The sequence below is a fragment of the Hipposideros armiger genome, unplaced genomic scaffold (genome assembly GCF_001890085.2).
Source record: "Hipposideros armiger isolate ML-2016 unplaced genomic scaffold, ASM189008v1 scaffold_1553, whole genome shotgun sequence".
Taxonomy (NCBI): Eukaryota; Metazoa; Chordata; class Mammalia; order Chiroptera; family Hipposideridae; genus Hipposideros; species Hipposideros armiger.
Window position 1 is genome coordinate 72,978 of NW_017732903.1, and position 13,801 is coordinate 86,778.

Below are 13,801 nucleotides of genomic sequence, written 5' to 3' on the forward strand. Positions count from 1 at the left end.
TCGCCACCAAACCTCGGCTGCCCCGCCCTGGTGGGCGCAGCTGCTGCCCCTTCACAGCCGCCGCTCGCTCCCAGCGGGTCATTTGTCACAAGTCCCCGCCCCCTGGGGCCCTTCCCCGCGCCCAGTCCCCCCTCCCAGGCCGCGGAGGGCACGTGTGGGGACTGAGGGGCCAGGACAGCCCCGCCGCCTGCCTTTAGGGACAGCAGCGCTGGGCGCCGGCTGCAGGGGGACAGGGGCGGGGAAGTGGGACCCTCGCTCGCGGTCCCGGCGGCCCCGGCCTTTTGTGCGGTTCCAGGCTGTTTGCAAGCTCTGCGAGCGGCGGGCTCAGGTGAGGATGCTGCCTGCTGCTCCCCAGCTCTGACCTGCTGGCCTGACGCCCTGGGTCCTGCAAACTCCCCGCGTGGACAGAGGGGCTGAGCTCTCCAGCCAGACCCACTGAGGCACACATTCCGGTCCCAGCGGATTGGCCATAAGAGCTGGGCCGAGTATATATTCTGGTCTGTACCCTGGAAAGCGGCTTTACCTTCTGAGCTTCAATTCCCTCCCCTGTAACACGGACAGAATAACACCTAACCCGAGCTGTTGTTTGGGAGGTTAAATAGCGCATCTTCTAACCAGTGTCGGACATGGGAACACAGGTTACTCTTGGACGTACTGTCATATATTTGTGAGTAAAAACTTACAAAGACATACCGTAAAAGGAAAAACAGTGGTGTTTCCTTGTTTCATGATTGACAGCTTTATCCTAATCTGGCAGTTTAAAAACAGAAAAGGTTTCCTCGGAAGCTGAGGTGGTTGTGGTAACAGAAACTTCAGACTTTCCAAAGGCCCCCACACCCCTCCACCTCCTGCGGGAGGGTGACCATTGTAGAGCCTTTGAAAAAAGTCACTTTCCCTTACAAATCAATAAACACTACCGCCATTGTTGACAAATGAGAAAAGGATGTGAACAGATTGAGCATAAAGAAACAGCGATAAGATAAATGAGTGGGAAAGATACTGTCCTACAGGTATAAAAAAAAATGCAAATGAACAAAACTGAATATCATTTTGCCTATCAAATTAATAGTTGTTTTTTTTAATGTGACTACTTGGTATGGCAGTTGGACAGTCTGACAGGCATTCTCGTATATTACTGACAGCCTTCTTTTTTTTGTATATATTTTTTTATTGCAGTTGACTTATATTAGTTTCAGTTATAGAGCACAGTGATTAGACATTCATGTAACTTACAAAGTGATCACCCTGATAAATCCAGTACCCATCTGACACCATACATAGTTATTGCAATACCACTGACGATATTCCCATTCTGTACTTTACTTCCCGTGACTATTGTGTCATTGCCAGTTTGTGCTTCTTAATCCCCTCCCCCTTCACCCACCCCTCCCAGCCTCCCCATCCAGCAACCATCAAAATGTTCTCTGTATCTATGAGTTTATTTGTTCTGTTTGTCTATTTTGGTTTTTAGATTCCACATATAAGTGAATTCATACAGTATTTGGCTTTCTCACTCTGACTTATTTCACTCAGCATAATATCCTCTAGGTCCATCCATGTTGTTGCAAATGGTAAGATTTCATTCTTTTTTATGACTGATATATATATATATATATATATATATATATATATATATATATATATATATATATATATATATATATATCACCTCTTCTTTATCCATTCTTCCATTGATGGACACCCAGACTGTCTCCACAGCTTGTAAATAATGCTGCAATGAACATATGGATACACATGTCCCCTCAAAGTAGTGTTCTGGGTTTCTTCAGATAAATACCCAGAAGTGGGATTCCTGAGTCTTACTTTGTCTCTTGTTATAGCATTTGGTTTAAAGTCTCTTTTGTCTGGTGTAACTATTGCTACTCCAGATTTTTTTTCTCATTTCCATTTTCATGAAATATCTTTTTCCATCCCTTTACTTTCCGTCTGTGTGTATCTTTCAGTCGGTGTTTAGGTCTCTTTTGGCACCATATGTAAGGGTCTTGTTTCTTATCCAGTCAGCCATCCTGTGTCTTTTGATTGGAGTATGTAAGCCATTTACATTTAAATTAATTGTTAATAGATATATAGTTATTGCCATTTTATCCTTCAAATTTTTCATCTTTATTTTGTCTTCTTTTTCTTACAGAAATCTTTCTAAGATCTGTAATACTGGTTTGGTGCTGATAACTCCTCTGGCTTTTTCTCATCCAGGAAGCTCTTTATCTGTCCTTAGATTCTAAATGATAGCTTCTCTAGGTAGAAGAATCTTGGTTGTAGGTCCTTGCTTTTCATCACTAAACATTTCATCACTCCTGGCCTGCAAAGTTTCCGTTGAGAAATCAGCTGACAGTCATAAGGGAGCTCCCTTGTAGATAACAAACTGCTCTTCTCTTGCTGCTTTTAAGCAATTTGGAAGATAAGGTAGTAGAAAGCCCCCAAATACAAGAGAAAAATGAAAACAAAATCCAAAGGATTGAGGATATTGAAAGGGGCCTCTGGGACAACATCAAGCTTACCAACATTCACACCATAGGGGTACCAGAAGGAGGAGAGAGCGAGCAAGGAATTCAAAACTTATTTGATGTAATAACAACAGAAAATTCCCCTAACATGGCCATGGAAATATACATACACACCCAGGAAGTGCCAAGAGTCCCAAACAAGATGAACCCAAACAGGCCCACACCAAGACACATCATAATTAAAATGCCAAAGGTTAAAGACAAAGAGAGAATCTTAAGACTGGGAGACATAGCAGCTTTACCTAATACATAGACACAAACACAGAGAGGCAGCAAAAATGGAGAGACAAAGAAACATGTCCCAAATAAAAAAAAAAACAGAACAAAGCTCCAGAAAAAGAACTAAACAAAATGGAGACAAGCAATGTACTAGATTCAGAGTTCAAAACACTGGTTAATAGGATGCTCAATGATCTCCGTGAGAAATTCAACAAAGAGACAGGGAACATAAAAATGGAGATAGAAAACATAAAACAAATCAGAAATGAAGAAATAGAGTCACTGAAATGAAGAATACATTACAGGGAATCAACATCAAATCAGCAATAATCCTTGTGCCAGAACTTCTGTCTGGGAGTAGGCTGCTCCTCCAACTCTAGCCCTGAGGTCAGACATCTCAGTTCCTCCCCATATGTCCCTGGCAGCTTTCAAGCCGCTGCCCTCGCACTGGAGCTCAGAGCAAATCAGTCGTCAGTGGTTAAGTCTGTGCACAGACCCTTTAAGAGGAGCAGCTAGGATTGCAGCTGCCCTCTGGCTCAATCTCCGCTGGTTTTCACAGCCAGAGTTGCGGGGACTTCTCTCCCCAGCACTGGAACCCTGAGCTGTGGAGCCTGGTGTGGGGCTGGGACCCCTCACTCCTCTGGGAAACCTCTGCAGCCAAAATATCCCTCCCGATATTTAATGGTCACACGCAGGTATGGGACCAACCCATTCCAAGTCTCTGCCCCTCCTCCCAGTCTCGAGGTGGCTTCTTCTATATGTCCTTAGGTATAGGACTTCTGTTCAGCTAGACTTCAGGAAATTCTCAATATCGTTGTTCTGTGGTTTAGTTGTAGTTTTGATGTGGTTTTGAGAGGAGGTGAGCACAGCATTTACCTACTCTGCCATCTTGACCAGAAACTCCACTGACAGGCTTTTAAATACATAGAAAGCTTCTTGGTGGTTCTCTGGATGCCTCAGAAATATTTAAATATTTAAAATGTTTGTGCCTTTTCCTTGGTAATTCCACTTCTGGGATTTAACCCCAAGGGAAAAAATCTTCATGTAGAAAAAGCTTATGCACAAATTCATTTTGGTCTAGTTATAATAATGAAAAAATTGGAACCCTATAAGAGGGTAAATTGCATCTAGGCAAGTGACAACATTCAGGTGGTGACAATGACTGCCTTAGGTAGGCAATATTGGCTGGATAGCCTAAAAGGTGAAAAGGACTTGGTTAGAAGACAAGACAGGAATAAACATGTGTTGAGCAAGGTCTATACTAGGAATATTACATACATTATCTCATTTCAGCATCACACGCTACATGTTATCTGTGGGGCTGGGAAGGAAAGTGAGGCTGGAAGGGCCAATACAGTGGAAGATCTCCTGCTAAGCACCAGGTACTGTGACATAATTGGGAAATCTGGCTTTATATGTCAGCCCCATTAAAAAGATGATATTGCCTGGGTTTCAGCTTTGAGGAAACCAAAGCTAATTAAGAGAAGCCAATTAACTTCTCTGAGAAGTAGCACATTAGGATTGTAACAGCTCCAAGCCACGTTCTGTCTCAGACACTGAGATGCATTGCTGTCACTGCTCTAAGCCCCAACCACCCACCCACAGCCCCACACAGACCTCTGACCTCCTAATCAAGGGGATAAAGGAACTTTTATTATTTAAAAGAAGTTACTCTTCTCTCACAACTTCTGTCCCTCTCTTCCTACCTCAGCCTGTGGAAAATTATCCATTTGCATTTTTTCTCTAGAGACAGAGCTACTCTCTTAGTCTCTTCCCCCATCTGAGTTCTCTTTCCTTTTTCTGCTCAACAAATGCTACCATTTCCTGGTCAGGATGAGTGAGCAGTATAGGGAGTCCTTCTGGGCTTGTTTCTGGAGATGCAATTAACTCTAGGCTGGCCCCTCTGTGCTCTCAGAGCACCTGCACTGCCCTCCATTGTAGCATCTGCCATCATAGTCAGAGAGCTGCGTAGGTGGCAGAGGGAGGGATACACAGGAAGTCAACTCTGCCTCGCGTGCTTGAGTTATTGGTTGCCCAACAACCACTGAGGTCAGGAAGTCCCTTAGAGAAGGAGATGCATCTGTTCTTCCTTTGCCCAAGCAGACATCCGCCTTATCTAATCTAAGGAGACGTAGAGCAGCCGTACCTGTGTGGAGTCTCACGTGACGAGGGAGAGCAGGGACGGGGCCGAGTCCAGTGGCTGTAGCCACAATGTCCATTCTGTCCCTTAAACTGTGACAACACAAAACTCCTTTCCTGTCAACACATCTTGGATGAAAGCAGATTCAGCCAGTGCTGGGATCGTGATAAACTCGTTTTTATTAAGAACCTCAGTTGACTTAACTAGTGAGCGCTTGTCCTTTATTTTTAAAGAATAATTTTTAAAACATTGAAAGGATATGACATATCATTATATTTTAGTTCCTTGAAAGTTTGCAAGGGAAAATTATATGGATGTGCATTTGCATGTGTCCTCAAGGCGGGGCACAGATCCGTTGCATTTCCCTGGTGTTGAGTGACGGACGTTGAGCATCTTGTCATGTGTCTCTTGGCCATCTTGTCCTCTTGGCAGAAATGTCTATTCAGGTCCTCTGCTCTATTTTAATCAGATTGTTTGTCCTTTTGGTGTTAGGTTGTATGTGTTCTTTATATTTTTTGGATTTTAACCTCATTGAATGTATCATTGTTGACTATCTTCTCCCATTCAGTAGGTTGTCTTTTGGTTTTGTTGATGGTTTTCTTCACTGTGCAAAAATTTTTTAGTTTGCTGTGCTCTCATGTGTTTATTTTTTCTTTTGTTTCCCTTGCCCGAGAAGACACATCCAAAAAATATTACTAAGAGCAACGTTTATCACCACTTTATTTTTCAACAAGAATGTCAAGATCATTCCATGGGGGAAAACACTACCTTTCCAACAAAGGTGCTGAAGACAGCAGGAAAGCCACATGAAAAAGAATGAAGTTGGACCCCTACCTAATGTCATATACAGTTGACCCTTGAACAACACAGGGGTTAGGGGGCACTGATGCCCCTGTGCAGTTGAAAATCTGCATATAATATTTGACTTCCGCAAAACTTAACTCCTAGTAGCTTACTGTTGACTACAGCCTCACCAATAACATAAACAGCCGATTAACACGTATTTTGTCTAATTTATTATTATTTATAATGTATTATTTACTGGATTCTTACAAAAGTAAGCTACAGAAAAAAATGTATTAAAAACCATCAGGAAGGGAAAATACATTTACAGTATTTAGTGAAAAAAAACGCGTGTATAAGTGGATCCATGCAGTTCAAACCCATGTTGTATAAGGGTCAACTGTGTGATAATAAACTCAAAATGAATCAACAAATAAATGTAAGAGCTGAGACTATAAAACCATTAGAAGAAAACCTGAGGTAAATCTTCATGACCTCAGAGTAGACAAAGGATTCTTAGATTTGACATCAAAAGCATGAAGAACAAACAAATAGATCAGTTAGACTTCATCCAAATTAAAAACCTTTGTGCATCAAAATATATTATCAAGACTGTCGAAAGACATCCTACAGGATATGAGAAAATATTGGCAAATCATGTCTGCTAAGGGTCTAGTATACAGAATATATAAAGACCACTTACAACTCAACAAAAGACAAATAACACAATTTTTTTTAATGGGGAAATGACCTGAATAGACCTTTCTCCAAAGAAGATATACAAATGACCGACAAGTGAATGAAATGGTGTTTAACATCATTGGACATTAAGGAAATGCATATCAAAACCAAAATGAGATACCACTTCACACCCACTAGGATGGATTTGGTGAAATAAAATGGAAAATAACAGGTATTGGTAAAGATGTGGATAAACAGGAATGAAAAATGGTGTAGTCACTGTGGAAAACAGGTAATTCCTCACACAGTTAAACTTTGAGTCATCATATGACCCAGAAGTTTCACTCCTGGGTCTCTATCCAAGAGAAAATAAACCGTATGTTCACACAGAAACTTGTACACAAATGTTTCCAACAGAATTATTCATAATAGCTAAAAGGTGTAGACAACCCAAATGTCCAACAATGAACAAATGGGTAAATAAATTGTGTGCAGCCGTCCATCGGTGTTTCTAGGCGGTTGGTTCCAGGATCCCCACAGCCACCATCATCCACTGATGCTCAAGTCTCTACTATAAAACGATGTAGTGTTTGAATAGAACCTACACACACCCTCCCGTGTACTTGCAGTCATCTCTACATTACTTATAATGCCTAATACCATGTAAATGCTATTAAATCGTTGTTATACTGTATTGTTCAGGGAATGATGACAAGAAAGTAGTCACATGTGAGATGCCACGAAACGGTCCTGTGAGACTAGAACTAACTAGTGACAATTGGACTTGTTAATTTTAGGGGGTTACTCGTGATCCAATCAAGAGCAATTTCAGAAGCCACACTGCCGTGGGGTGAGGAAGGAAATAATGGAGCAGAGGAAGCTGAAATGACTTCCTCTAGTTTACAAGACATATCGGGAAATGGGCTGATTTCTTCCCAGCTTTAATAGTTTCATTTTCTTTTTCCTGAAATTGGACAAAAGGCCATGTTTGGTGCCAGCTGCAAGAACAGGAAAGTGTTTGAATCTGGGAGAGCGACAGAACGTGCTTGAATCAAAACAGCCATGTTGTAGGAAACGCTTAAAAAATCCCCTCTGCAGCTGTGTCTCCTTGTCTGTAAAAATGGAGATAACCAAAAACAAAACAAAAAAATGGAGACAGCTCTCTCTTTATGAATGACCTCAGTGTGATGTGAAAGCCAGTAGTAGATGCAGTGTAACATTTGTTCTGTCTCCCCCACTTTCAGCTCTTCCTTGGCCAAGTTCCCAAAAAGGCAGGGACGCTGGCTCTTCCTGCACATTGAACAGGACTGTGGGGGAGTCTGTCCAACTGCCGCTGCGCTCGTCCTTGCATCCTGACGTCCGAGAGATTGAGTGGACTTGGGATTCTGAGGATGACAAAAACCAGTTGCTGGTGTCCTGGAAGCCTGGACACCCCAGTAATCCCGATTGGTACGACTTCGAAAAACAGTACAAGTCCAGATTCGAGCTAACAGAGAAGGCCTTCTTGACCATCAGGAACCTCACTATGGAAATGGGTGGATTATACACAGCGAAAGTCAAGTTCCACTCAGGAAAGGCCCAGGAGGAACCATTTAGACTCTGTGTATATGGTAAGGTGTGGGGCCACCCCCAACTGGGCATCCCAACAGCCACGTAAGTTAGCCAGAAATCAGGTTTAAAAAAAGCAAACAAACTATTTTTACGGGTTTTTGTGTCCCTTCTGATGCTGTAAAAATAAAATTAATTTTTAAAGATTACATCTTAGGGAAAATTAGCTTAAATTTTAAAAGGAATCAAATGCACATGAAATGGATGGGCAGGGGAGCTACCCAAAAGGAGGAAAATCTTTCTTCAATCACAAAATACTACAAAACTGATTATTAGAAACACACAATTATATCAGAAATGTCCTTAATTGATTGGTTCAAAAAGTGATTTAAAAATTCTTAAGCGACCCCAAAAAGTCGGCAAAACCAAAACAATGAAACTAAACATCAAAAAAGATGAAGGAAAGACATTAAGGAGGAGATCGCATGTCAGAACTAGTCAGTAGGTAAAATGCTTGGACCGCTTGACCTGAAGTCCCGCTAGGGAGGTCTCAGGACAAAGTTCTGTCGTAGACGCAAGTGGAAAATGCAGGAGACCCAGCCCCTGTCCCCTGGCGCTCCCAGGCCAGTGAGAAGCCCACACCCTCCCCCAAGAAGCCCAGTGCAGGGGCGTAAGCAGGAACAGGGAGGAGAGGGCACAGAGCCCGGGGTAGCCAACTGCCAGTGCTCCCCACCCCACCCCAGTGTCCTCTCCGCCTCCACCCCGTCACCTCTGCTTGGGTGGTCACAGTAGCCTGTGACCTCCCTGCTGCTGACTGGCCTCCCTGTGTCAGGCCACCTTCCTCTTCCAAGTCACCCTCCATGCCGCTGATCTTTTCCAAATGCTGTGCTCTTCCTGTCATTATCCTGCTTGAAAACAACATTGCCTGTCCCACTGCCCCACAGGATCTATGGCCTCGGGAAGAAAGTTCCAACCCACACAGGACCTGGTCCTTAGCTGCCTCTCCAGCCTCATGGTCCAGCACTTGTCCTCAGGTGCCAGGCTCCAGAATTGCTACGTGTCACGTCACCGGGCCCTTTCTGTCCTTGACATACGCTGGTGGCTCTCCAGGGAATGTCCACCTCCCACACCTCCCCTAGTGGGAGCAGGGTTGGGGGGGAGCTCCAACACGGGAGGGGGGAGAGCTTCTAAGAAGAACGGGGCTGGAGTATCCAAGAGGAGTTTCCAGCCTGTGACAGGGGTGGGTGTGTGGGGTACCAGCTGCTTGCTGGCCCCGGCTCCTGGCTCCTGGTCGTGTTTTTGTCCTCCTCGGCTGACGAGGTCCTTGCACAGTCTTCTGAGTAGCATCATCCTAATGCACGCTCATCCTGTCTCGTCCGGCAGCAAGAGATGGAACCCTGCTCACCCTCGGTCAGTACAGAGGGTTTGCCCTGTAGAGACTTGCACCCCTGGAAGGACTCGGGCTGAAGCGTTCCCCTGGCCCTCGTGCTCCAGGGAACCAGCACACTGCTCTCTGTGGGGCCATGTGGTCTCTCCTCTTTGCCTCAGTGTGTCTCTCTTTCCTGTCAGCTTGATTCTCCTGGGCTTCTCCACACAGCAGGGGACGTGGCCTTGTGCAGCTGCAGGACCCACCCAACCAGAGAGCAAGGGACTTCCCTGGCCCACTCCACATGGAAAATTCCAGAAAAGGGTTTTATGGGCTTGGGTCACAACCCCCTGGAAGGGTCACTGCCCAGGGCAACAGCACACTGTGACTGGCAAGGCCGTGTGCTTCCCCTGTAACCAGTGGCTGACATCATCAAAAACAAGGTTGGAGCAGGAGGTGCCAGATAATAGAAGTGCCACTAGCTGGCTTCCCTTCCCTGACCACCTCTCAGCGCCCAAATTCAATCCTGCAGCACTGGCTCCTCCCCATTGCCTGCAGAACTGAGGACTCACCTGTGGAACTGAGGACTCACCTGTACAACTGAGTACTCGCCTGTGGAACTGAGTACTCACCTGTACAACTGAGTACTCCCCTGTACAATTGAGTACTCACCTGTATAACTGAGTACTTGCCTGTACAACTGAGTACTCGCCTGTGGAACTGAGTATTCCCCTGGGCATTAGAGACCCTCCACCAGAGACTGCTCTTTCCAGCCAGGCTCCTCACAGAGTACGCTGTCCCCAGGCACAGCCTGTCTCCCTCCTTACCTCGTGGTTTTCAGAACTGCCCTATCCTAAATCAAGGCTTTTCTGATCCCTATCAAATGAGTGTTTCCATTCTGAAGCCTCAAAATTCTGTTTCTGAATTCTTTAAGGTCCATGTGCCTCTCTGCCTCGCACTAGAATTATCTGTGTGTGGTCTCTTCGCCACGTGAGAACAGGGTTGTGCCCTGCTGTCCTTGGCATCGTTCAGTGTTTTCTACCGCTCCCAGGAATCTCCAGGAAGCCCTCCTTTAACCGCTTAAATTTAAGCAATATGTATATTTTATTTATTTATTTTTAAGATTTTAGTGGGGAATTGGTGGAGGGGAACAGACAAGTTGCTGTCCTTTGGTTCTTCAGTCTAGTTGTGGAGGAAGTTGCTTCACTGGCCCAAGTTGGTATTATCATTGCGCTCTTCCCGGGTGAGGCAGATGCTCACTGGCCATTGGACAGCCTCTCACAGCAGCTCACGCCAGCTCACGCCAGCTGCCGGCCACTCACGGTACCTCATGGCAACCCACTGCAGCCTACGCTATTGCCAGTGACTCACAGCAGCCCAGCTCCAGGTTGAGCTGTTGTTCAGCATCTTAGCTGTGGAGGGCAGTGTCACTGGCCCTCATATGTGGGATCTGAACCGGGGCCCTCTGGCGTCCCAAGCCAGCTCTTAACCAACGCGCCACTTGGCCAGCCCTCCATCTTTCTTTTTAATCTCTCTGTTTCATTAGGCAACGTAAATAGCATATCTCTGGGTTTACGTCACACAAGTGTTGACTTTTGAATAGGCGGATATCATGCTCAATTGCATTTCAAGTTTTTACGTGTATTAACCAACTCCCGACACCTTATTTACTGTTTTCTTTGAATTTACCAATTTTTTTCGGCTTTTGTTTGATTAATAATACAGTTATCTTCTCTAGTACTTTGGAAGTTATACAACCTTGTATTTCTTCCAACCAAGTACTAAACTTAAGCTTTTCCTTCAACACATAAAGATAATCAGTATTTTTTTTCTCTGAACAAAACAAGAGCTTCAACACGTTTCTCCACTGTAGTCCCAAGCCCTCCCATGTTGTGTTTGTTATGGGACAATCTACATGATTACCATATGCAAATGTATAATTATCATAGACATCATACATAATCATCTACACTCACCTGAACAAGAGAGGGCCTCAGGCATCCTGGGCTGGAAGTCAGAACCCAGGGGCCCTGGGGAGTAGGTCCCTTCCCCAGGCCTATATGTAGAAACCTCACGCAGGGCATCAGGTATAGGAGTGGGTGACATCCTTCTGTGGGCCTCCACTCCTGGAGCTCAGTTCTCTTTTGTCCCTTTTACCCCAGAGCCCATCCCCCACCCCCACATTCAGATTCATTCAGTATCCAGCACATCAGGCTGGTGCAACGTCAGCCTGGAGTGTGAGACCCCAGGGACCACGGAGACCCTGACAGTGACCTGGCTGAGCCTCCCCAGAGAGCTAGAGCAGAGAGGGACCCTGAGGTCAGCCTCCAGCTCCAGGAATCTAAGCCTGAGCCTGCCCTGGAGCCAGTCGAATGGCCACCTCACCTGTGTGGTCCGCAGCCCCGTGGATGAGAAGAATACCACCGTCCAGCTGGGGAGCATCTGTCCACCGAGGGGTGAGTGTGATCCGTGGGAAAGGGTGGGGGAAATGGGCTAGCAGAGAACAGGGCTGGGGTGGGAGGGAGGAGGACTCAGGAAATGGGGAGACTGAAGAACACTTCCAAACAGTTCCTGGGGTACAACCAGAGGTCCCCACCCTCATTAGAGTCTTCAAACCTGCAAGCCCATAAATTGGGCCAACACATAGAGACGACAGCATCACCCGCGACGTAAAGTGGGGCTGGCACGTGTGTCCCCCTTCCCAGCGTCCAGGAGCCTGGGAGGCTGAATGAGGCAGGAACCAAGCAGGGGAAGGGGTCCTGCAGAGCCGTCAGCCCTGGAGTGCCCGTGGCCCCCAGACACGGCCGTCCCTGGATGGGCTCTGCAGGCATGGCAGGTTGGGGCGGACGGATCCCTGCGTTGTGCTGCATGCCAGACACACCCCGTCTGAGGATGGTTACCACCTCTGAGTTTGTAAACCACAGTTCAGGCCTCCTGAGAGCAGTGTCAGCACTGCGGTCAGTCACTGCAGCCAGTGCCCACATTTCCCCATCAGCCTAAGGACCCCCGTTGCTGCACAGAGGGATTCCTCCAGGCACATTGGGGTGGGAGCCCCCACAAAGGGGCCTGAGGCCCTGGTTTCCTACAGTAGCAGGTCCCCTGCAGAGCAGGGACCAGGGATGTAAACAGGAAGTGTGATTAGCAGTTCCACAGCCCAGCCACCCATGACCCTGAGCTCTGCTTCCTCAGGGGCTCTTGTCTGAACAGTCTCTTCCTTGTCATCTCCTTACTCAGCCACTTACCATTCAACTGACACACGGGACAGAGTGCCTACTGGGTGCTGGTTCAACTGTCACACGGGACAGAGTGCCTACTGTGTGCTGGGCGGGAGGGCAGTGAGGGGAAGTGACAAATACCCTGCCTCAGGACCTTAGACTGCAGTGGCACCGCCTGTCCTGGCCAGGTGACCCTGGGCACCTTATTTAGCTTTTGGAACGTTTCTGAAACATGGACAATAATTTTATCTACCTGACAGGGCTGTTTTGAGCAGTAAAATAAGTCATCCATGTAGGGCTGTCAAAACCGTGTATGACACATGCCATACAACAATTATTAGAAAACAGCTCAAAGGCCAGGAGCAGACAACTTCTAAATATAAAGCTGCCTGTTAAGTGCTGAAGTTGAGGCAAAAGTATGTGGTTCATGGACAAAAAAAAAAAAAAGAAAGGGATTAACTGCTGCAGGAGTTAGGAAGGCGGCACAGAAAGGAGCACCAGAGTTGGGCCTTGAGGGATGCATAGGAGTTTCCTCGTGATGGCGTGAGAAAGACATGCCAGAGAGCAGAACTCGTCTGAGGTCTGGGATTCCGGGTTCTTCCATCCCCTCTCCCTCTTGCAATGTCGTTCTCTTCTGGGAGCCTGAGAGGAGAAAAGGCGGCAAACTGAGGGAATGAGCAATGGCGTGTCCAGCTAGCAGGGGCCTCAGGCTCCTGTGCAGACATGGGACAAACAGCCTGGCAGAAGGAACTTGAAAGTGGATGAACATCTGGGGTGCAGGCCAGGGTGGTCCCCCCACCCCTGCCTGCCCAGCAGGCCTGACTGAGGTGAGGTGACACCAGCCTTTGATCCCAGGTTCTTCTCAGAGCAAGTGGCTTTGGGGAGGCATCCTTCCCGCAGCTCTGGTGGTGGTGAGCCTGGTGGCCGGAATGTGGATCTGGATGAGGAAGAAGAGGTTGACCTGCAAAGGCACGTGCTGGGGGAGGGCCCCGGGAGGGGGCAGGACTGGCGGGACAGTGGGCAGCTAGCGGCGCACTGGCCTGGACCGTGGATCATTCTGGTCAGAGGCCCAGAACAGCAGTGCTGAGGGTGGAGCCCTGTGCGTGCCCAGAAAGGAAGGGCGGTGGACGGCAGGGGTGGCGCAGGCCTCTGAGACCTGAGCTTACGGCGCAGGACCAACGGCCACCCTCAGCTGGGGCTGACGAGGGGTCACCTCCATCCACACTCTCTCACTGAGCACCTGTTGTGTACAGGTGTGTCCACCCTCCTGCCCACTGTGCCGGGCCCAGCAGAAGCCCCCCGAGCCCTTGCCACAGAGGACTCT

The 13,801-nt window shown here is 47.0% G+C and overlaps 1 protein-coding gene across 2 annotated transcripts in view; it reads left to right on the plus strand.

Annotated features, from left to right (window-relative positions):
• Window positions 1–13,443, plus strand: part of LOC109377783 (SLAM family member 5-like) — a 62,151-nt gene extending 48,708 nt beyond the window's left edge. The window contains exons 7-9 of one of the 2 annotated variants that reach the window (XR_002122933.1): window positions 7,593–7,958; window positions 11,425–11,718; window positions 13,333–13,443. Coding sequence is in view for 1 of the 2 variants with exons in the window: in XM_019634247.1 (XP_019489792.1) it covers window positions 7,874–7,958; window positions 8,841–9,826 (1,071 nt within the window). In the remaining variant the exon portion in view is untranslated. Of the gene's footprint in view, window positions 1–7,592; window positions 7,959–8,840; window positions 10,399–11,424; window positions 11,719–13,332 lie in introns of those variants that run through there. The other variant, XM_019634247.1, reaches the window with a different exon arrangement.
• Window positions 13,444–13,801: the final 358 nt, after the last annotated feature.